General features: G+C 35.3%; 2 protein-coding genes across 3 annotated transcripts; both read right to left on the bottom strand.

The window, feature by feature from the left end:
* Positions 1–1,042: 1,042 nt before the first annotated feature.
* Positions 1,043–10,877, bottom strand: LOC125258879 (phospholipase A and acyltransferase 3-like). Of its 2 annotated transcripts, none has more exons than XM_048176063.1 (5): positions 10,778–10,877; positions 4,930–4,985; positions 4,424–4,532; positions 4,012–4,280; positions 1,043–1,559 (listed from the first exon to the last, which is right to left on the bottom strand). In XM_048176063.1, the coding sequence occupies exons 2-5, from the start codon at positions 4,942–4,944 to the stop codon at positions 1,440–1,442; spliced, it is 513 nt and encodes a 170-aa protein (XP_048032020.1). In that variant the 5' UTR covers positions 4,945–4,985; positions 10,778–10,877; the 3' UTR covers positions 1,043–1,439. The 2 variants fall into 2 exon arrangements, with proteins under 2 accessions (XP_048032020.1, XP_048032019.1); XM_048176062.1 differs by lacking the exon at positions 10,778–10,877 and adding an exon at positions 5,362–5,510.
* A 5,063-nt stretch (positions 10,878–15,940) lies between these two features.
* LOC125259348 (phospholipase A and acyltransferase 3-like) lies at positions 15,941–22,854 on the bottom strand. Its single transcript, XM_048176943.1, has 5 exons — positions 22,696–22,854; positions 19,476–19,525; positions 18,944–19,052; positions 18,573–18,841; positions 15,941–16,267 (listed from the first exon to the last, which is right to left on the bottom strand). Exons 2-5 carry the CDS (start codon positions 19,488–19,490, stop codon positions 16,148–16,150), a joined length of 513 nt encoding a protein of 170 aa, XP_048032900.1. The 5' UTR covers positions 19,491–19,525; positions 22,696–22,854; the 3' UTR covers positions 15,941–16,147.
* Between the last annotated feature and the right edge of the window lie 214 nt (positions 22,855–23,068).

Genomic DNA, 23,068 nt, shown 5'->3' with positions numbered 1-23,068 from the left:
AACTGATGTTGTTTTTCAACAATACATAATGGAAGATTAATGCACCTCCTCTAAATTTATTTGTCATCAGTGATAAGATGGCACTTTGAAAGTGCAGATTTGAAATAGAACAAGCTTCATATTTTGCAGTGAATAAGTGGGGAAAAAAGGGTTATATTACATGTTTGGTTATAACCATGTAAAATCAGGAAATAAAGGAATTTTAATTAATAATTCCCAGGCTTAGAAAAAAACTGGTTGTCCTTAGCTTTAACCAATATTTAATTAAATTTCGTATAAATCATTTCTATCTTTAAAAATTATTAATAAAAATCTTTATGCAGTAATGATGAACAACTGGGATCCCTGGGATTAATTATTATAACTTTTTTTTTTATATAGGAAAAAAATTATAGAAATACATGGAACGAAAATCAAAGAAAATGAGGCACTGTATTGACACCAGATTTTTTTTTTTTTTTTTTTTACATGATTTTAGTCATTAAAAAACAAAGAAACAGTTCACCCAAAAATGAAAATTCTGTCATTTACTCATCCTCAAGTTCCAAACCTGTATGAATTTCTTTCTTTTGCTGAACACAAGAATGTCAGTAATCAAACAGCTGGGGACACCATGGACTTCCATAGTATTTTTTTCCCCACATACTATGGAAATCAGTGGGGCTCATCAACTGTTTGGTTACCGACATTCTTGTGTTCAGCAGAAGAAAGAAATTCATACTGGTTTGGAACAACTTGAGGAGTAAATGTTTTTGGGTGAAATATCCCTTTAATTTGTTCCACTAGAGATATTCAGCAGATGACGAGGTCTCTGATGTGGGTTGTTCAGTTGCTGTGCCTCCCACTGCTTTGTTGTCGCAAGAATTTGGTATTTACCAGCAAATGGTAACAAAGGTCTCATTGAGCTGATGTAATTCAAGCCAGCAATACAGAAGCCTCCAGTGTAAATGGTGATCTTGCACCATGGAACGACAGAATTTATTTGATTAATATCATCTTTTTCAGTATAGAACACCACAAATAAATACACAAACACCTGATATGACATATGATTTCAAATATTTAATGGCACAAAAACATAAATATGGCAGTTTGTTTTAAGATAAAGTTGGTCAAATAGTTAGCTTGCCATTTTGAATATACAGATAAAGTGCTTAAAATGTCATTAAGAAACCAGTAGAAAAAGAATCAAAATTATTTGAAAAAATCCTTCAGGTATTTGAGATTTGTCAGTAGCGATATACACTTTTGTTATCAAACGGGACAATTTTGTTTGGTTGCTGAGAATGTCTTGTTTTTACATATTAAAATGTTTGTGAATATTTCCAGTGTGCTCACAAAACTAAGCATACCAAGTTATTACATGACTTTAAATTACATTGACTTTAAAAATGAAAGGCCTCCACAAGTGTACTTTTCACTTCTGCATTTGTCAGTCCTTACTTTGTCTGCTTCTCTTTGTCTTTTGAACCAAAAATGGTTGCAGCAGCAGCAAGAACTCCGAAGGTAACCGCTGCAGCGAGTCCAACTCCAACACCAAACTCCACCGCTTTACGCACCTAATAGAATGAACAGAAAGCATTTCTATTAATCCACAGTATAAGTGCCCATCATTGCCTAAATCAACATTAAATATTTTACCATAAAACAGCCCTGTAATCATGGGTGTAGTATTCTGAGGTCAACTCAAAAGTCAATATGGATATAATGTAGGTATTTTAATACATTTTGAATTGTAATTTTTGAAAATATGTTAATAAATCCAATCGATGTTACTAATGTCTTATTTTAGTAAACAAATGTGCATTTTGGTGAATAACAGCCCAAAAGATGTCTGTTTTAAAGCAGTAATGCAGTAAAGGAGCAATTTTTCACTCCTTTACTTGCTTCTTTAATATAACCTGTTTATAGTGCATTTTCAACATGTTTATTGCCAAGTTTAGCACAGCAAAACAGACTCTTCGCAGCCCTTACAAGTAATCTGTGTGCGATGTATCTGACTGCCATGCGGTGCTGGGAAGATGGTTACTGATTCCAAATTACATGACAAAAATTGTAGTTAGAAACATAATCAATTAATCAATACTTAGAAGGGAGAGGTTATTAGGTGAGTATCAGTGACCATAAGTCTGAGTGGACATCCATGACATGTGGAGTCCCTCAAGGTTCAATACTTGCACCCCTCCTGTTCAACCTATATGCTGCCACTGAGCCAAATAATGAGAAAGAACCAAATTGCATATCACAGCTATGCAGATGACACCCAGATTTACCTAGCCCTATCACCTAATGACTACAGCCCCATTGACTCCATGTGCCTAAACTTCCTTCAGTTAAACAAAGACAAAACTGAAGTCATTGCGTTTGGAAACAAAGAAGTTCTCAAAGTGAACATGTACCTTCACTCTAGGGGTCAAACAACTAAAAATCAAGTCAGGAAACTTGGTGTGATTTTGGAGTCAGACCTGAGTTTCAGTAGCCATGTAAAGACAATAACTAAAATAGCATATTATCATCATCTCAAAAATATTTCAAGAATTAGGTGCTTTGTCTCCAGTCAAGACTTAGAGAAACTTGTTCATGCTTTCATCACCAGCAGGGTGGATTATTGTAATGGTCTCCTCACAAAAGACCATAAGACAGCTGCAGCTCGTACAGAATGCTGCTGCCAGGATTCTGAGCAGAACCAGAAAACATGAACACATCACACCAGTCCTCAGGTCCTTGCACTGGCTTCCAGTTGCATTTAGAATTGATTTTAAAGCACTGTTACTTGTTTATAAATCACTTAATGGCCTAGGACCCCAATACATTGCAGATATGCTCACAGAATATAAACCTAACAGATCACTCAGATCATCAGGATCAAGTCACTTAGAAATACCCAGGGTTCACTCAAAGCAAGGAGAGTCTGCTTTTAGCTGTTACACCAGCCGCAACTGGAACCAGCTTCCAGAAGAGATCAGGTGTGCTCCAACAGTAGCCACTTTCAAATCCAGACTCATTTGCCGATTGAGCACTATGCTATGTCCGAACTGCTTGCATTTTATTTTATACGTATTATCTTTTTATTCTTTTAATTCCTTGTCCTGTTTTTATTTCATTTTTAAATGTATTTTATATCTTGTATGTATCATCTTGTTATTTCTGACTTTTAATACATTTTAAATCTTGCTGTCTGGTTGAAAGAGCTGGGAGAATTAAGGAAGTAAGCATTTGTGATTAGGTTAAAATTTGGTAAATTTGGATAAGGGGACAAACCATGATGGTTGGGTTACCTGACTCATGCAGTACATGGAAGGGGTTTCTAAGTGGAATTGCAATCACTTGCAAAGGCAATGTGATTAACATATTCCGGAAATCAAAACACGTTGGTTGGGGCACTTTCCAAATGGGAAATTTGAGCTGTGATGCTTGGTTAAGATATCTCTGGATTACAGTCAGGACACTTTCCAAAGAGGAAATTTGAACTGCGTTGCATAGTTAAGATATCTCCGGAAGGGGGATTGGGGCTGTGTGGCACAGTTTGAGGTGTCTTGGCAAAAGGGGGGATTGAAACTTTGTATATCAGTTCAAAGTGCCTTAACAGGTGAAGATCCATTTAGATCCGCTCTGATGGACAACAAAAAACTCCCTGAAACTTCCTAGCTCTTCCATCCAGATAGCGAAATTCTCTTTCACTGTTATTTCTATTTCTTATGCGTTCCATTTTTATTATTATGTATTTTACTCTTCTTTATGTAAAGCACTTTGATTTACAATTGTGTATGAAATGTGCTATACAAATAAAATTGCCTTGACTAGTAACTAGTCTGATTTCGATTATTTTAAAACTTAATATAATCTAATTACAAGTACTTGTAATCTGATTACATAATCCAGATACATGTAATTAATATGGTAACTGGTAACATGCCTGTATTAATACAGTGATTTTACAAATTTCTGAGAAATTAATGAGACCACTACAATTCACTACATCTGAGAATCATCTGAATGTTCAAACTGTACCTGGCGTGACTGTGGCTTTCCGTATCTCAACTCCGTAACAAAGTGCTCACAGTTCGTACTAAAGACACAATATGGACGTTCTTGACCCAAAAGCCTGTGTGCGTCCCGTAGAATGTCTTGAATGGGACGTGGCTCATATTTCTCATCCAGAAGGTTGTTGATACTGTATTTATCATTGCCAACTACTTCATAAAGTTCTTCTTTCTTCACTGTGGCTTTGTCACACAGTACTGACATCATACTGTAGGCCCCAGCTTGAGCATGCTCAGCTATGGAGAAAGAAATGGAAAAGTAAAAACAAAATATAAAATGTGCAACCTTTACATGTTCAGAAAGTTGTCACTTAAATGGAATGTTTAAGATTCAAATCAAGTTCAAGTTCAACTCGACAGGCAGCATGTAAATAACCCACAGGGTGGAGCCAGGTGAATCACATAGCCTTCGCCAACATATATAGCCCAGTGCTGATATGTGCCTCGGAAAATTTCAATGAGGTCTCCAGGCTCCGGCTTCTTGTCATACTAAGAGACAATATCAATAGAGTTTCATTTTAATAGAACCATTTAACTTGTCAATAATAAATCATATTAACAAATAACATGTTGCACTTGTGGATATATATATATAAAAAAATGAAAGTGAAAGTGTGCTTGCTGCGGTTTTTGCAGACATACTCTTGTTTCAGAAATGCATCTAGCTCCTTTGTTGCCAGAAAACAAAATCCTGTCTCTATCGCATTAATAAAATTCCTCTGTAACAGACCTTGAGCAATAAGCACACATAATTACCAAACTGTGCAATAGTATCAAACTACGGTTTCATCAAACACTGCACTAACTACATGATCTATTTGCTTTTTAATGTTACATTTCATTCTTTCCGTTTGTTTCGGTTTATTAAAAAAAAAAAAACATTTACCTTTGACGGCGCCATGGAAATCTCAACAACCTGCTGTTCTTGTATTTAATCTAATCCTGTGAGAAACACACAACAAACGACATTTAGACCTCGTTTCCACCAGGTAACGTTAATAAGATGCGCTTTTGGTGAATAACGTAGATGGCAAGCGCCTCTTTACCGTTACATTTATGCACTTTGTTTATTTACCCATAAATAACTTCAGAGGGCAGCAAATTTGCGACCATTTAAACCGCTACGTAAAAAGAATACGTTTTTGGGAATTGAATTATATAATATGTACGTGAATATGAAGGCGAAAACAACACGACAATTTAAACAAACAAACAAACAGCTTTGCGCTCTAAGATCCAGGCTTTGAACACGGTCTTCATCTCGTAACTTACTCCAATTGCGTAAGTAACACTGAAATAATTAACGAATCATACTTACAATGCTGTATTTCTGAACGTGAGCTACACTCCGTGTATTTTGTCTGAGCTCTGAAGTAAAAATAACATCTCGGACTAAAAATCAGCTGATGTGACTGTTGGCAGCGAATTCGACCAATCAGCGTGAGGGTCATTCAGCGTAAGCATCAGAGGTGGACGCTATTAAAGTGATCTTGATGTTCTTATTTATGATATATCTACAATTTTACTGACGTTTTATTTGTATTATTTTCATCAGGAATACTGCTTTTGTACGTTTTAGGATACATATATCAATTATACTGTAGCAATGGTCAATGTTATTGACTTCCTAAATAAAATTTATTAAATAAATGATTTATAAATCTACAGTGTATTTCTGTGATAACATCGTCAGTATTGTGATTTTACGCGGTGTTGTCAAGGACGATATTGAGCGCGGAATATTTTGACAATAACAGCTCTCCTAAACTACAGAGGGCGAAAACTTATCCAAAACGTCCTCTGTCTGTCTAATGCATTATTCATTTAATTGTTTGAAGTTGTTAAAAGTTGCAAAAGCTGCACTTTCCCCTCCTTTTATACAGATTGATGTTTCCCTCACAATTCGACATGCCAGTTATTGTATGTAACTAAACACCTTACAGGTGTGCAATAATTAAACAATCATACTGGTCATTAATAACTTTCTTTCTTTCAGTCTCTCTCTCTCTCTCTAAGTGTAAGGTGGGCTATGACACTACAGAACGTGAAAAAGAAATACAAATATTTGTTCAAATAATTATAGCACAAAAAATAGAAAATAGAAACATGTCTGTTATTTAAGCATTCATTTGGCTTTCTGTATTTTGATAAGATAATTATAAAAGTGCTTGAAATGTCATTCGAAATCCAGTGGAAAGAGAAATGCGTGATATCAAAATTATTTATAAAAAAGAAAAAAGGTTTATTTGTGGACTACAGATTCATAACTCTGTTATTGAGTTACCAAACAACACAACAGATTTTACGTTCATTTATGAATATTTCCATTTGTGCTCATAACGCCTGCCAAGTTATTACATTTAAGTTTGATTGTTCATTTAAATTATTTATTTAAACTTAAAAATGCAACAAACAATTTTCTTACTTCAGAGAATCAAATGCGGCCACAACTGTAGTTTTAGTTCTTCATTTCCCACCGTTCATTGTGTCTGCTTCTCTCTGTCAAAAAAACTTGGCAACAAGAGCAGCAGCAGCAAGGTCTACAGCAACACCAAGGGAAATTTGAACAATATATATATATATATATTATATATAAATATATTGCATAAATATAGATTCACTGTTTTCATAGCATTCAGTTGGCTCATTTGTTTGAAGAACAGCATTAGGCAGGATGAAGTGTGTTTTGCCAATAAAAGAAAAGAAAAGAAAATTGGGCTTTTTATCTGATTAATCAAAAAAATTGGCCAACTAATCGATTATCATAATCATCATTAGTTGCAGCCCTAAAGTGGATGTGTTTGCCTTTTCTCCTGTGTTTCCCCTGCTTGGATTTATTAAAGACTGATTTTGCATTGTCTTTCATCGTGTGCTCATGCCAATCACATAATTAAACATAAACAATGACAATTCAATTCAGAAATGATACATCAGTTGCTCAAAGAAGAATCTAAGACTGAGAGATGCATACCTGACAGCAGACAGACACACAGTAGTGTATGAGTATTTCGGATGCAGAGCTCCAAAGACTTACACAGCAAGGGTTTTTCTTTTTACAGAATCTCAATGACTCTTTTGCCACTTTCCCTTAAATACCAGACCAGAACAAAAGAACTGTAAATATTTACTATCCGAACATTTGTGGAATTTGGTTGGGTCTATCCATGTGCCGCAAAGGGTTGCACTTGGTTTCGTGGTGAGGACCAATGGTTATTTGATATTTTTGATGAAATCTGAGAGGTATATGACTCGTCCATAGATAGCAATATAATTACCACATTCAAGGTCCAGAGAAGTACTAAAGACATTGTTGAAACAATCGTCGTGACTGCAGCAACGAGAATACTTTTTGTGTGCAAAAACAAAACAAAAATAATTACTTTATTCAACAATCTCTTCTCTTCCCTGCATTATCCTTACGCAATTGACGCAGTATGCACAGTGAAGGCTTCTGTGTTTACGTCTGAATGCCGGCTACACATGTGAGCAGCACGATGCAGGAGCCAGCCAATAATGAGCCGGCGTTCTGACATAGAACCTGGAAGTGCTGAACGTAAACAACAAATGAGAATGACACAGAAGAGAAGATATTGTTGAATAAAGTTGTAATTTTTGTTTTGTTTTTGCACACAAAAAGTTTTCTTGTGGCTTCATAACATTAAGGTTGAACCACTGTAGTCACATAGATTATTTTAACAATGCCTTTACTATACCTTTCTGGACCCTGAAAGTGGTAAATGTGTTGCAGTCTATTGGAGGCCAGATAGCTCACAGATTTCCTCCAAAATATGTGTTACGAAGATGAACGAAGTTGTGGAACGACATGAGGTTGTAGTTAATGACAGAGTTTTCATTTTTGGGTGCACTAACCCTTTAAAATCATGAATTCTCAAGATAAAGTACAGGTGCTGGTCATATAATTAGAATATCATGAAAAAGTTCATTTTTTTTATTGTAAATTATTTTTAAAAATGAAACTTTCATATATTCTAGATTCCCTACATGTAAAGTAAAACATTTCAATTTTTTTTTTTTTTTTTAATTTTGATGATTAGAGCATACAGCTTATGAAAGTCCAAAATCCAGTATCTCAAAATATTAGAATATTTCCTAAGATCAATCAAAAAATGGATTTTCAAAACAGAAAAGTTCAAGTTCTTTAAAGTATGTTCATTTGTACACTCAATACTTGGTCGGCAGCACATATTACAGCAAATGACTTGCTCCTAGCACAAATTACAGCATCAGTGAAGTGTGGCATGGAAGTGATCAGCCTGTGGCACTGCTGAGGCACTATACTGAGCCTTCAGATCATCTGTATATTGTTGGATCGACTGTTTCTCATCTTTCTCTTGAAAATATCCCATAGATTCAGGGGTCAGGCATGTTGGCTGGCCAATAAAACACAGTAATATCATGGTCAGCAAACCACTTGGAAGTGGTTTTTGCACTGTGGGCAGGTGCTAAAGTCCTGCTGGAAAAGGAAATCAGCATCTCCATAAAGCTTGTCAGCAGATGGAAGCATAAAGTGCTCCAAAATCTCCTGGAAGATGGCTGCATTGACTTTGCACTTGATAAAACACAATGGACCAACACCAGCAGATGTCACGGCTCCCCAAATCATTACTGACTTCAGAAACTTCACACTAGACTTCAAGCAACTTGGATTCTGTGCCTCTCCAGTCTTCCTTCAGACTCTGGGACCATGATTTCAACATGAAATGCAAAATTTACTTTTATCTGAAAAGAGGACTTTCGACCACTGTTCACTGTCCAGTTCTTTTTCTCCTTAGCCCAGGTAAGATGCTTCTGACGTTGTTTCTGTTTCAGAAGTGGCTTGGCAGTCCTTTTCCTGAAGATGTCTGAGTGTGGTGACTCTTGATGCGCTGACTCCGGCTTCATTTGACTCATTGTGAAGCTCTCCCAAGTGTTTGAATCGGCTTTAATCGAATTTCTTCCTTCTAGTCAACTTTGCATTTAATATGCTTTGATACATCACTCTGTAAACAGCCACCACATTCAGTAATGACCATCTGTGACTTACTCTCTTTGTGGAGGGTGTCAATGATTGTCTCCTGGACCATTGCCAAGTCAGCAGTCTTCCCCATTAGTGTGGTTTCAAAGAACAAGAGATATTTGTAGGGATGGTCTTTTAATGAAACTCAAATGTAAATATTCTAATATTTTGAGATACTGGATTTTGGACTTTCATTAGCTGTACGCTCTAATCAACAAATTAAAAAAAAAAAAAAAAAACTTTTGAAATGTTTTACTTTACATGTAGGGAATCTAGTATAAATGAAAGTTCATTTTTTCAAATAATTTACAATAAAAAAAATGAACTTTTTCACGATATTCTAATTATATGACCAGCACCTGTATATGTATATAAACTTTAGAAGGATAGGGGGAGGGGGATCAGGATGGGTAAGCAGAGAAGAGAAGGCAAATGGCTTTCTGTGCCCCTGCTTTGTGATCTCTTCTCCAGATTTGTGTGTTTATTGTTTTATTGTCTGTCGTCTGTTTTTGTGAAAGCTCTTGTGTTAGTCTCATCAGGAATTTAGGTCTTACAAATTCAACTTTATATGTATGATAATAGAGATGAACAATCTGTTGCTCAATTGCTACATTTCACAAAATTTAGTCCAGCAAATGGTAAAAAAGCTCTGACTGGACTGTTGTAAAGATGGCCAGAAACTCTGTAATTTACTAGGCTATATAAAAGAGATTGCACTCAGACATTATAAGTCTAATGGCATCAAAATAAAAATATATGGCAGTTAATTTCAGGGTAAATTTCCAGCCTATTGTTATTACATACAGAGCTTCTACACACATGGAAAATCTAAATAAGAAATCTATTTTTATTATTGATTAAAGCATGGAGAAGTCATGGAAATTAACAAAATCTTAACAAGTCTGGTAATTTCTATAGCTGAGCTGTAATTTTTGTAGTGAGCAGTGACTGAAATCTGTCCCTGTCTTCATCACAGGTAGCTTACTGGCTTGGCACATCACCTAGAGAGTAATCTGGATGACGACTCCAAAGATTAGCTGCCTTTTGTGCTTCCATAGTCCTACAGTCATTAAAGCAAGAGTACTAGAAAGAATGAATCCAGTAACTGCTTGTTGCAAAGAGAGAGAAAATAATGTCAAATAATTTACCATAATACAGCTCTGTATTCCTGTGGTTTCAAAATGATAACAGTACTGTCACTGACTAATATATAGTGAATCTAATAGGCCTACATTACTAATACAAAACTAATACATTAACACATGCATATTGCATGTCTAAGTAGGCCTATGTCTTGTACCTGGCGAGATTCTGCCTTCCCTTATCTCAGTTCTGTAAAGTGCTGATAGTTTTGTGTTTACAGCTGATATGGGTGTTGCTCTTCCACATGATGTAGTGCTTCATTTATGATTTTAGTGACAGGGCGAGATTAGGCTATTTGTCATCTAAATAGTTATATGAACACTGTAGCCATGAACACCCACTACATACATAAGTTTCTCTCTTTTCACTACAGCTTGACCAGTTGCTACTAAGGAGAAATAGAAAAGCAGATAGCATTTTCTTTCTCATTTGGCTACATTCACACTGTTGTCAGTTTTTGGGATTGGCAACTGCATTTACTTACAGCTGTAAACATCAAAATGCCCCGTTCACACAGCGTCTCGAATACTGTCTGTATGAACGTGCAACCAGAGTCAAGCCCATATTGTCTTACCAGTAACCATAGCGACAGTGACCAAAGTAATATCAAAGATGGCGACGTCCATAAAACTGAAAAGTCTTATCACTTTTTGACACGAGCAGCGAGTTCATCTATTAAAACTTCATTAACCGACAGTAGCTTCAATGTGCTTCAATGTGTAGCGTCTTGAGTCGCGCAAAACTTTATCTAAAAACTTCAGATGACACACAGCTCATATCTCCCTCGCTGTAAGTTACTGAAAGTGAAAACACACACACACACACACACACACACACACACACGAACCCCCTTGACAGACTTGTTGTCCAGTCCGATTCCGTTCACACAGCGCAAATTTTCCGAGAATGCGGTTGTCACTCCCGTAAATAACCGTAAACGTAACTGTATTAAGGACTCAAATAAAGTACTGACCACCATATTCTGTTGTTGTGTGAAGGTGTCCTATGTAAAATGCTTAATCTTTTTTTTTTTTTTTTTTTAATAAATAAACATTAGGGGAAAAGCTTGCATTTTATGTTGAAAACTCTTACAAATTAGGCTACTCTTACACTCCTAGTTAAATGTGTCTGCTGAATTGGCCAGAAATGAACGGTAAGGGATGTGGCCTTTCCACAAAAACAATGACTAATATAGTACACTACACAGTGAAAGACAAAACATGATAAAAAACAAAACTGAAATAGCACCATGTAAATTAACTTAATGACATACAAAATCACAAGTTTTTTTACTGCACCATAAAAGCATTCTTAAAGGGATAGTTCACCCAGAAATGAAACTTCTGTCATCATTTAGGCTACTCACCCTCAAGTAATTCCAAAACTTTATAAGTTTCCCTGTTCTGCTGAACACAAAGAAAGATATTTAGAAGAATGTCAGTAACCAAACAGATCTCGCCCCAACTGACTACCATAGCATTTGTTTGTTTGGTTACTGACATTCTTTCAAATATTTTCCTTTGTGTTCAGCAGAACAAAGAAATTCATACAGGTTTGAATTGGAACTACTTTAGGTGACAGTATTTTCATTTTTGGGTGAACTATCCCTTTAAAAAAAAAAAAAAAAAGCCAAGCAACTTTCATTAATCACCTTTAATGTGTTATGTTTGTAATTAACTCATGTTTCACAATGTGAACCACATCAACATCACCAATAGAGTCCAGTGCTTTTATTCGCCTCTGGAAATTTTAATGTGGCCTCCACTTTCCAGATTCGCATCAAGGAAAGTAATATTAATGAGATAATATTTAAAACTATATGAAAATGTTTACCCTTATTGACGCCACGGTGACAATAGCAAGTTCAGCTGGTTTTAAAATTAATCATATAACAAAACAAAATATTTTTTTTGTCATTGTCAGCTTGTTTTTGGTTTTCTCCTTCTCTCTCTAGTCTGTCTTGTCTGTTGTTCTATATTACATAGGCTATTGTGTTACATAATTTCTCAAATTCCTTTGATTTATTGATGTAGATCTGTAGATCATTAAGGAGTGGTAGTGGATCCATTTGGTTGTTGTCAAGCAAGTCAAGTCACCTTTATATATAGCACTTTATTCAATACAGATTGTTTCAAAACAGCTTTACAGTGATCAACAGGAAAATAACAAGCATCAGTGATACAAACATAATTCAATTCTGCTTTAAAGCAGCTCTAAAAAGACAATAGTACACACTAAACAGTCATTATTCAGTTGAAATATAATGTTTATATATGATATATATAATTATATATAATTAAATACATTTACAAAGCAGGAATAAACACTGTTGCTGCAGTTAAAGTTTGAGAAGGCAACTGAAAGAAAATATCTGACTATATCAATGCACATGAATCAAAGAAATAAGCCTAATAATTTATAATATAATTAGTTTCACAAAGAGCTCAAATGAACACACATAAGCTTAATTTGTTTAAAAGCTTTATATATCGATGCAATGCATGTATTATATTTATATAAATTTAAAAGCAAAGTTTAATTATAATTGTCAATTAACATAACAATTATATGAATATACTGTTTTATGAATTATACATAATTAATTAATATAATGTAAATATAATAAATAATTAGCAGCCAAAGATGAGCAATTTTGTCTCCAAAATGTTTTCACTATAAACTGATTTAATTTGGAGCAAGAGATACAGGGCTGTGGCTTTATTGCAGCAGATATGTGTCACTTTATTCACAGCTGATTGGTCCAGTTTGGGTTTGCGATCTCTAACCCAGAATAAAACTTGCTCCGGAGCAGGTTAGCCGTGTAGCGTAAGTTACCATAGCAATGAAACCTGCTAAAAACCAATCCACCTACATAAGCCAGAAAAAACAGAGTTTGCTTAAACTAATCTTGAATTTACCTGAGTAGAAACTGAAACCAGCTTTGTGCAACAGGCCACTGATCATTACATAATAATACAGGTGGCACAGTAGAAAGCCACTTCATGTTTCCAAGTTCATTAAGTGACCTGTCCATAAAACAAGGCCAATACGCGACAGTCCACAGGGTCATTCACACAGAGAAAAACACCATCAGGGTAACAGACATGACACTAAATAAATGCAATAAACATTAATCTAAAATTGTGACATTTGAATGTTTGTTGTCTTGGCCCACATTTTTAATGAAGATATTAAATACCTCAGAACTTGTCATAGTCAAATAACCTGCCCAGCTTAAAATGTTATAAAAAATCATTTGAAAAGATATGTTTATAACTTAACCAAGACTTGAATTATTTTGTAATAAGATTTAGATGACTGGAATTTTTTTTTCAGAACTTATACCCTTATGAAAAAGAAAGTTTATTCAAGTGTGCTATTAGCATACTTCTTTTAAACTAAAAATAAGAAAGTATACTTTCAGTCTACTTTTTATGTACTTCTCAGAAATATCCTTGAAATTGCACATATATTTGACCTATACCTGTACTCGAGATATACTTAAAAGTATAATTAAGTATTCTAAGTATACTTGGCTTGTAGTTGTGTTTACACTTTTTTCACATAGTTTTACATACTATTTTATAAACTTACATTGTTTGAAAATATTGATTTATAAAGAAAACAGATATGTTAATAATTGTGAGTATCTGAATTTTTGTGTAGGTTTGTCTACTGGTAGTGTTGGAATTTACTTCAAATCCACTTTACTCTTTCCATGTTTCCACTTTCAGATGTTGATAATAAGGATACGTGAAGCTAAAATGTTTTTTATAATGGAAAGAGTTAAAGTACAGTTAAAGGTATATTTAAAATATAAAAATTTGATAGGAACATAGTAGTATACTTAAAGTGCAAAAATAAATAGTAAACTATAAGTATGATGCTATGTTCACTTAAAGAAAACTTAGAAATACTTGCAGTATAAAACTACTATAGTATATTCTTCAGAGTGTACTTTAATAAACTAAAAAATTTGCGACAAGTATTAAAATAGTACTTCAAAACTACTAGTACTTCACTTGTAGTACAGATGCAGTACATATGAGAACTTAAGTTACACTTCTAGTACATTAAACGTATACTTTTATATACTAAAAAGTAGACCAATTTAGTCCCAAGCAGTATTGAAATAGTATACTTACAAGTTTACTACTAGTACATTGATATTAGTATACTTACTACATAAAGTATATAAATATATTTGAACATTACTTAAGTATAATTAATAAAATTAATTTGAAGTATATTTCTTTTTCGTAAGGGATAGTTAAATAACCTGCCCAGCTTAAAATGTTATAAAAAACAAATAGAAAAGAAATGTTTAGAACTGGCTAATATAAGTTTAAAAGAGTGTCTGTGTGGTTGGTTGGATCAGTTTATGAAGACTGTAAACATTTTTGATCCCTTTTTAAAATAAGCATTTTTCTACTTTCTATTTGTTCCTTCTCTCTCTCTCTCTCTCTCTCTCTCTCTCTTTAATTTTTAATAACTAGCCCCAAAATCTGATGTACGCATGCACAACTTAATGCCAGTCATCATTCAACAAAAGGCATTTGCACCTATTTGGGTTAATTTAAAGTTTGTTTTGCTATAGATAATGGCCTAATTTAGCTTAAAGTTGGCTGGTAATACTGCCAACTAAGATCATGCGAACATTTATTGTGGCTATACACTTTTTGTAAATTTTAAAGTTCAATTTTGGGTGTAATTTTGATTTGCCTCAGATTTCTATTGTAAGTGCATTACTGTGAACACAATGTACATTCATACTGCCACACCTCAAAACATACATACCGTCACACCTAAAAAATTGACGAGATTTTGACAGCACTCACTCTTGAGATTGCTCCTAAATCAGTGCCTGAGATTAGATAAGGACTGACTTGTAAAAAGTATAAACTTTTCCTCTTGTTCAGTCATAAAGGTAGTCCAGTCATTCTGATTGTCTGTGCTAGACTGCAGTTTTTCTGTTAATCAGTGAATTGTAATGTTTTTGTGCAGAGCTGGTGCAACATTTTCAGTGGGGGTTGGTTTCTGTCATTTCTGTATCACACACACACACACACACACACACACACAAACACACAAAAAATCTACCTTGACAATAATGATATAAGAGTCTTATGAAACCCCACAACCTGAAAATGAATTACACAATGAAAAATGTTTGGTCAAATATTTATTGGCACAAAAATAGAAACACAGCAGTTTGTTTGAAGATTAATTTGGTCAAATATTATCTTGCCATATTTTGATTATATTATAAAAGTGCTTGAAAGTTCATTAGAAAACAAAATTATTAAAAACAAAATGCACTATTGCTGAGTTACCAAACAACAGATAAGATTGTACATTCGGTTTATATTTCACGAGTTCACAACTGTGGAGGATCCTTGGGTGAATTTGACTATGATTATATATAGGCCTGAACTCATGCCCATTGGGTAGATATGTTGATTACAAATTGTTGACAGCTGGTTGAGATGACGTAATGATTGGGTAGCTTATTTGACTTGTGCTGCGTTCACGTCACCTCGTATTTACCGGAATCTTGAGATAACAACACGTGACGTTATATTCGGAGCTGTTCACGTCCTTTTTGGTCCTTGGACTGGGAATTATGCGTTTCCATGGCAGCACTATCAACGCCTAAATGAATCTACAGCGGTCAGGTGGTACAGCGGCCACGTGGTACATGTGGGAGCTTTCAGGAAACTCCCAGCTTACAAGCTGTAATTACGAGCTCTACGAGGACGTGAACGCTTTTTACAAGCTAGTATGTCGTAACTACAGGAATTACGAGGCCGCGTGAACGCACCTTTGTTCCTCCCAAACTACATTAATAAAACATAATATCTTTACATCGTTCTCATAAAACAATGCCTGCCAAGTTATTAAATTAAATTATTTCTATCAGAAGCATCAAATAATTTTTCCAAACTTAGTATTTCTGGTCCTCTTTGTCTTTTGAACCAAGAAAGGCTGAAACAACAGCAGCAGCAGCAACAACAATTCCAAAGCCAGCCGCAGCAGCACCACCAATCACCACTGCCTGTCGCACCTATAAGAATAAACAGAAAGTATCTATATTAATTTATTATAAGTTCCTGAAAATGTAAACAGAGATTCTGTGACCATACTGTTAACTCTTATAATAATACATTTTTATAATCACATATTTTACGATAATACAGCCCTGCAATCCTGTGATTTTTTTAAATTTGAGACATGCACAATGGTGCTTGAAAGTTTGTGAACCTTTCAGAATTTTTTATATTTCTACATAAATATGACCTCAAACATAAGTAGACAAAGAGAACCCAATCAAACAAATTAGTCTTTGTCATTTATTTATTGAGAAAAATGATCCAGTATTAAATATCTGTGAGTGTTCTCATATCTGGTGTGACCCCCTTGTGCAGCAATAACTGCAACTAAATGTTTATGATAACTGCTGATGAGTCCTGCACAATGACTTTAACTATTTCAAAACATTAACTTTGATCTTCTTTAAAAGTGCTTTGGTAGAATGACGTGTGCTTGGGGTCGTTATCTTGCTGCATGACACACTTTTTCTTGAGACAGATGTTCTCACATTTTCCTTTAGAAATGTTTGTTCCTAATGGTTAGTGTCAGACTGGTAACCCGAAGGTTGTGGGTTCAATTCTCAATACCGCCAGGAAATGACTGAGCAAGGCACCTAACCCCCAATCACTTCCCAGGTGCTGCAGTGAATGGCTCCTCACTGCTCCAGGTGTGTGTGTCCATGTTTGCAGTGTGTGTGTTCACTACTCACACTATGTGAATGTGTGTGCAGACAGTGCATAACTTGGATGGGTTAAATGCACAGGACAAATTAGGAGAATGGGTTAACAATACTTGGCCTTCACGTCATGTCACTTTCATGTTTCACAGATGGGACAAGGTTCTAATGCTGGAATGCAGTGTTTTCATTTGTCCAAAAATGTCTATTTTGGTCTCATTTGTTCACAAAACATTTTCCCATTAGCCCTCTGGCTTGTCCATATGATCTTCAGCAAACTGCAGATGTGCATAGAAAGGCCTTTAGCAGTGATGCCAAGTCCACTGTTTACCCGTGGAATTGGGCTACTTTAACACTGTTGCCGTGGTTTGTTTTTCATGTCCGCAGGTTGAAGCGACCCCAAATAACATGATATTTAGCTGCTGGAATGCGAATTTTACCAGGGGAACCCTGCCAAAAACAAAGATTTCACCACCCAGAATGTGATTTTTACCGGGGGATCATGACCAAGTATAGCCTAATATTTTTGTCTCATTTGTTTGATTGGGTTTTCTTTGTTTAACTTTAGTCTGAAAATCTGGGGCCGTATTCACAAAACATCTTAAGGCTAAAGTAGCTCCTAACTTGCCGATTTAGGAGAAACTCTTAAAAATAATGGGCGTGTCAGTCCTAATTTTAGGAGTCCTAAATTTTTGCTCTAAGAGTATTTCACAAAGCATTTTAGCGCTAAAACCAGCTCCTAAATCTGTGAAACCTTAGGAGTAGTCAAGAGGACTCCTAAGTCACTAAGACCAAATCACAAACAGTCCTAATCTACCCAAAGACACTGTACACCACTGAGACAATAGAGATAGAGCCTTGGGTGCTGAACCTTTTCTTCATAAATGCAATACATTTTGATTTATAGATTTGAATCTACGATGAGACGGCAAAAAAAAAAAAAAAAAAAAAAAATATTGTCTGATTACCTATGGCAATGGTTTTCATGAGTTCACACTTACAAATGATTGAATAGAGTAAAGAATTTAAAAAATAAGCATATTTGGTGTGCTGTCCAAGGGGATCGAGGGCTCCACAATTCACTGTATATACTAGTTTAATTAGTGACACTTAGTCTATATTTTAAAATCTTTATTTGAATATGCCAACATTTTTATTAAAAATATTAATTTGAATAGGGCAACATTTATATTTTAAAACCTTTATTTGAAAATGGCAACATGACGTCATTCTACAATATTTCTATGATTAAATCGCTGACGGAGGAGTCAGCCAATCACTGTGTTAGCAACGAGGTCAACCCCGCCCTTACTCTTAGCTTAAGACTTCAGTCTATTCCTTAGTAAAAGTTTGTCTCAGCAGCTTTGTGAATAGGTTTTGAGAAAACTCTTTGCTAAAAACTTTTACTGCCATTTAGGAGAACTCTTAGTGGTAGATAAAATGTTTTGTGAATACGGCCCCTGATCTTTTTTGGTGGATATTTATACAGAAATAGAAAATTCTAAATGATTTCAAGCAACTTTCAAGCAACACTGAGTACATTATAATTCACTAGTTACACTGTTATTTGTGTGAATTATCTCAACATGTCAACTAACCGTACCTGGCGTGACTCTGGCTTTCCGTATCTCAGCTCTGTAACAAAGTGTTCACAGTTCATAGTGAAAACATTATATGGAAGTTCCTTTCCCAAAAGCCTGTGTGCATCTCGTAGAACATCTTGAATGGGACGTGGCTCATATTTCTCATCCAGAAGGTTGTTGATACTGTATTTATCATTGCCAACTACTTCATAAAGTTCTTCTTTCTTCACTGTGGCTTTGTCACTCAGTACTGACATCATACTGTAAGCCCCAGCTTGAGCATGCTCAGCTATGGAGAAAGAAATGGAAAAGAATAATAATAATAATAATAATAATAATAATTTAAAAAATAAAAATCAGGTTCAATACAAGGTTAGCTCAATAGACCCACAGGGTGGAGCCAGGTGAATCACATAACCATCGCCAACATAAATAGCCCAGTGCTGATAAACGCCCCGGGATATTTCAATGAGGTCTCCAGGTTCCGGCTTCTTGTCATACTAAGAGACAATATCAATATTGAGTTTCATTTTAATAGAACCATTGAACTTGTCAACAAAATGATCTCACACTGTATAACTAAAATAACTCAAAACCATTGCACTTGTGAATAAAAAGAACAAGGAAAGTGAAACTTTTGTTCATTTTGCATGTCATCTCGCATGTCAAGACGTGCTTGTTTCATAGAGGTATCTAACCCTTTCTGTTACATGTTCTTCTTACTGTCTTATACAGTTTTTAACACTCTCTGTTGCTTTAATAAAATTCCTCTGTAACATACCTTAAGCAATAATACATAGTAAACATAATTACCAAACTGGACAGTCGCATTTCATCAGTAACAAAAGCACGAACATTATTACTTTGCTATTTGATATTACATTTAATTCATGTTCAGGTTGTTTCAGTTAAAATATATTTACCTTTGTCGATGCCATGGCAAGCGCAGCAAACTCTTCTTGTTGTTTTTACTCTATGAGAAACAACATAGCCTATACTGTAAGTTATAGGCTACAGTATATTAGGGGCGGAGCCAGGGGGTGGCCTTTTTCCACCACGCTCACAACTTTTTTTGACAAGAATTTCGTTTATTTAAACGCAGAACCGTCTCTTTAAGACCACAAAAAAGCAAGACTTTTCAGACGCGCACTCCAACAATTTCGCCTCAGCGCCAAGCAGGCGCCAGACAAACGCGCGCAGAAAAGGTACAGGTGTTGAATGAGCTTCAGCAGAACAACAGTGAACAGTGAACACTATAGCTTACGTCAATGTTTCTCAACTGGTGGGATGCAAGACCGCTCACTTTTCAATCACGCGCAAATACGGCGCGCTGTATATTACTCACTGTAAATAAAGCGCAAAAGAAACCACGAGCATGCAACGTCGTAATTCTGTCGTCTATTAAGTCATGAAATAACCAAAAAGGCGATTAAAACTGCGTTAAAACTGTGCATGCATGAAGGCCTATTTTATATATATATATATATATATATATATATATATATATATATATATATATATGCGTCACATGTCTCTGGACTTAAATATTCTATATGAGATCACAATATAAGGCACAAGCTGATATGTAATTTTTAATGCATAAATAAATGTGAGAACTGTGCATTTGTACTAGAAGATGCAAATGTTGTGTTAATTTATAAAGTACAAATGTGTCACATTTAAATGCATAAAATAATTAATTTTACATTCTGACATTTATGTGCTGTTGATTTCTGCATCTTGCAAATGGGAATTCAAAAGAGAACACTTTTTTTTTTTTTCATTTTCCTACTGTTGCAATGATTTATTTTGAAAATATAGGAAGTTAAACATTTAGCTTTTAATTTTTCAGTTAGTTTTTGAAACAGACAAACTCAGAATTGTTGAACAGTTCATTGATTATACATAAATTCAATGAAGATTAAATAATCTTTGAACTACAGTTATCTGCATGTCTCATTCATGAAGATGAAAGAATCTTTTTCTGTATGACAGTATCAGTCTCTCACATTTGGCTCAGGAATTTTGGCTCACTATTCTTTACATTCATGGAGAACAAGGGTTTTGAGAACCAGAACAAGTTGAAATTTAGCTATAGTGTGAGCCCCTTTATTAATATTAAATGGTCAAATTCACTCAGCCTTCTCAATTACAATTAAGAACAAATTAACTGTATTCAGTTGTGTTGTGGGCACAGTCCAGTACATTATAGTCAGACTCATTTTTTTCTTAAAATAATGAAGATTTCTGTGCCACCCCAGACTGGTTGCTGGCCCCAGCCTGGCCACCCCTATGAAAAAATCCTGGCTCCGCCACTGTCTGTAACAACGATATTTAGACTTCATTGTTTTCACAAATATATAAAGTTATGAAACTTCACTTTATCCTCTTTTGCCAAACCCCCTCATGGAAGAAGAATGACGTCGTTTTTACAACTGTGACAATGAGCGCTTACCAAGTTCAACTAAATGCTGGATTTTCAAACTACTGTGAAGTTCACGGCTCCATTGTTGCAGTAAACTTGCACAACGTTCAACAGGGGGGGATGGAAGCTAAGCAGGGTTGAGCCTGGTTAGTACCTGGATATAGCCTGGATGCCAGCCGAACTTAGCCCCGCCCACAACATTTTTAGGTCGGGAGGTTCGGTCTGGACTCAATCCGTAGAGGAGTAATTATGCCCGAACAGAAACTGTTCGAACCAATCACATTGTCAGTAGTGATGGGATTTATGGCTCTTTGAGGGGATCCGGATCTTCGCGATCCGTTCCTTTCAAAGAGCCGTTCAAAAGAACGGCTCTTTTGGCTCTTTTTAAATATTTAGTCAGTTTTAAGAAGCCAGCTTGGGGGCATCTCAGTTTATCCTGGGAATAATCACTGGGAGGAATGATGAGGTGAGATTTGTAGTCAAATAATTAAAACTCGGATATCACACACCAATATCTGAGTTTGAATTATTCTGAAATATTGATTACCTCATTTGTCATGTGTGGACTATATTCCATAGGGTTGCACAAATCCCTCTGCTTAGACAGTGACATCACTATTTTGGATTTACCTTTAGTACAAAGTGTGTGTGTGTGTGTAAAGCTACGTTGACTTATGTTATTCATACAATACCTACTCACAAATAAACATCAAAAACAAAGCCGGCTGCAATGAATTTCTGTGCAAAACAGCTTTTACTACAAACACTTCCACACAAGAACATTGTTATCACACAAGAACATTTTGATAGAAAACAAAAAATATTTAAAGTAGATAAAATTAGAATAAATAATTTTTTTCCACTGCAGTACTCACGTGAAGGATGCGTGCACAACTAATAACTAATATCATCACGCTATAAAGGGTTGGCCTGCGCTGGGTGCGCCCCTCTCCCTATAACTGTTCTGTCTCGCGGAGGTACGGTGGCCCAGTAGTGCACAACACAACGAAATTAAAAAAGCAAACATAAGTTCACAACACAACGGAAACAAGCCACAACACAACGAAATAAAGCCACAACACAACGGAATTAAACCACAACACAACGGAATTAAACCACAACACAACGGAATAAGCCACAACACAACGGAATCAAGCCACAACACAACGGAATCAAGCCACAACACAACGAAATAAAGCCACAACACAACGGAATCAAGCCACAACACAACTCATTGTTTTCACCACCCAGCTAAGATGCGTTTTTGGTGATCCGATCACAATTAATTGGCTCTTTGCTGAATTTATGCATGTCGTTTATTTACTCTTAAAATGACTTGAGATGGCAGCAAATTTGTAACAATTTAAAATCCATCATAAAAGAGAAACTTTATGGAAAATGTGGAAATTAAAATCACAATATATACGTGAATATGAAGGCAATCGTATAAGTAGCTTATAAATACGCACATATATAATTAAAAGTTAGAGCATTGGAAATAAACAGATTGTGAACAACTCGACAAGACTTACGGTCTTGAAAAAACAACACTGATCTTGAGGAAAATATTTAAATATATTTATGATTTTAATAGATTTTGTTGGCATTATTTTCATTGGAAATAAACAGACCTTATAGGAGAAACTCGTCAAGTAGACTTTGGTCAACAAACACTGTGGTCTTAAATAGGCTAGTTAAGGAATTATAGGCTTACTTACAATAATGTATGTCTGTCAGATAATTTTATTCAATTATCTACAGTCTTCCCCTCCAGATCTCGTGAAGTCTACTGTACACTCAGAGAACCAAATAAGAGACACAGAAACCACATTGCTGCTCTGATACAAAAACAGGATGTCATCCATTGACTGTTGTTATGTTGTCGTGTTGGAACACACGTCCTGTGTTTATATGGCCAGGGCCCATGAGGCCACCACACCCCTGCATATGAGCAAGACTCCTAAACAAATACTGAAAATAGGGTCTCACACAGAAGCAAAAATTGAGGTCACAAACAGAGTGATAGAGAGCCAAAAAAATATTTTACAAGTCTCAGTGAGGCTATATGTGTTTGTCTCTTAGTAAAAATAA

Source organism: Megalobrama amblycephala, linkage group LG23 (assembly GCF_018812025.1).
Source record: "Megalobrama amblycephala isolate DHTTF-2021 linkage group LG23, ASM1881202v1, whole genome shotgun sequence".
Taxonomy (NCBI): Eukaryota; Metazoa; Chordata; class Actinopteri; order Cypriniformes; family Xenocyprididae; genus Megalobrama; species Megalobrama amblycephala.
The sequence above is the reverse complement of the archived record's forward strand: the minus strand, read 5'-3'. Positions and strand labels throughout refer to the sequence as shown.

Coding starts and splice junctions, on each gene's coding strand:
- LOC125258879 (XM_048176063.1), bottom strand. Junction 4,281..4,423: donor GATTCACCTGGCTCCACCCT/GTGGGTTATTTA, acceptor CTTTCTCCATAG/CTGAGCATGCTCAAGCTGGG. Junction 1,560..4,011: donor GAAAGCCACAGTCACGCCAG/GTACAGTTTGAA, acceptor TCATTCTATTAG/GTGCGTAAAGCGGTGGAGTT.
- LOC125259348 (XM_048176943.1), bottom strand. Junction 18,842..18,943: donor GATTCACCTGGCTCCACCCT/GTGGGTCTATTG, acceptor CTTTCTCCATAG/CTGAGCATGCTCAAGCTGGG. Junction 16,268..18,572: donor GAAAGCCAGAGTCACGCCAG/GTACGGTTAGTT, acceptor TTATTCTTATAG/GTGCGACAGGCAGTGGTGAT.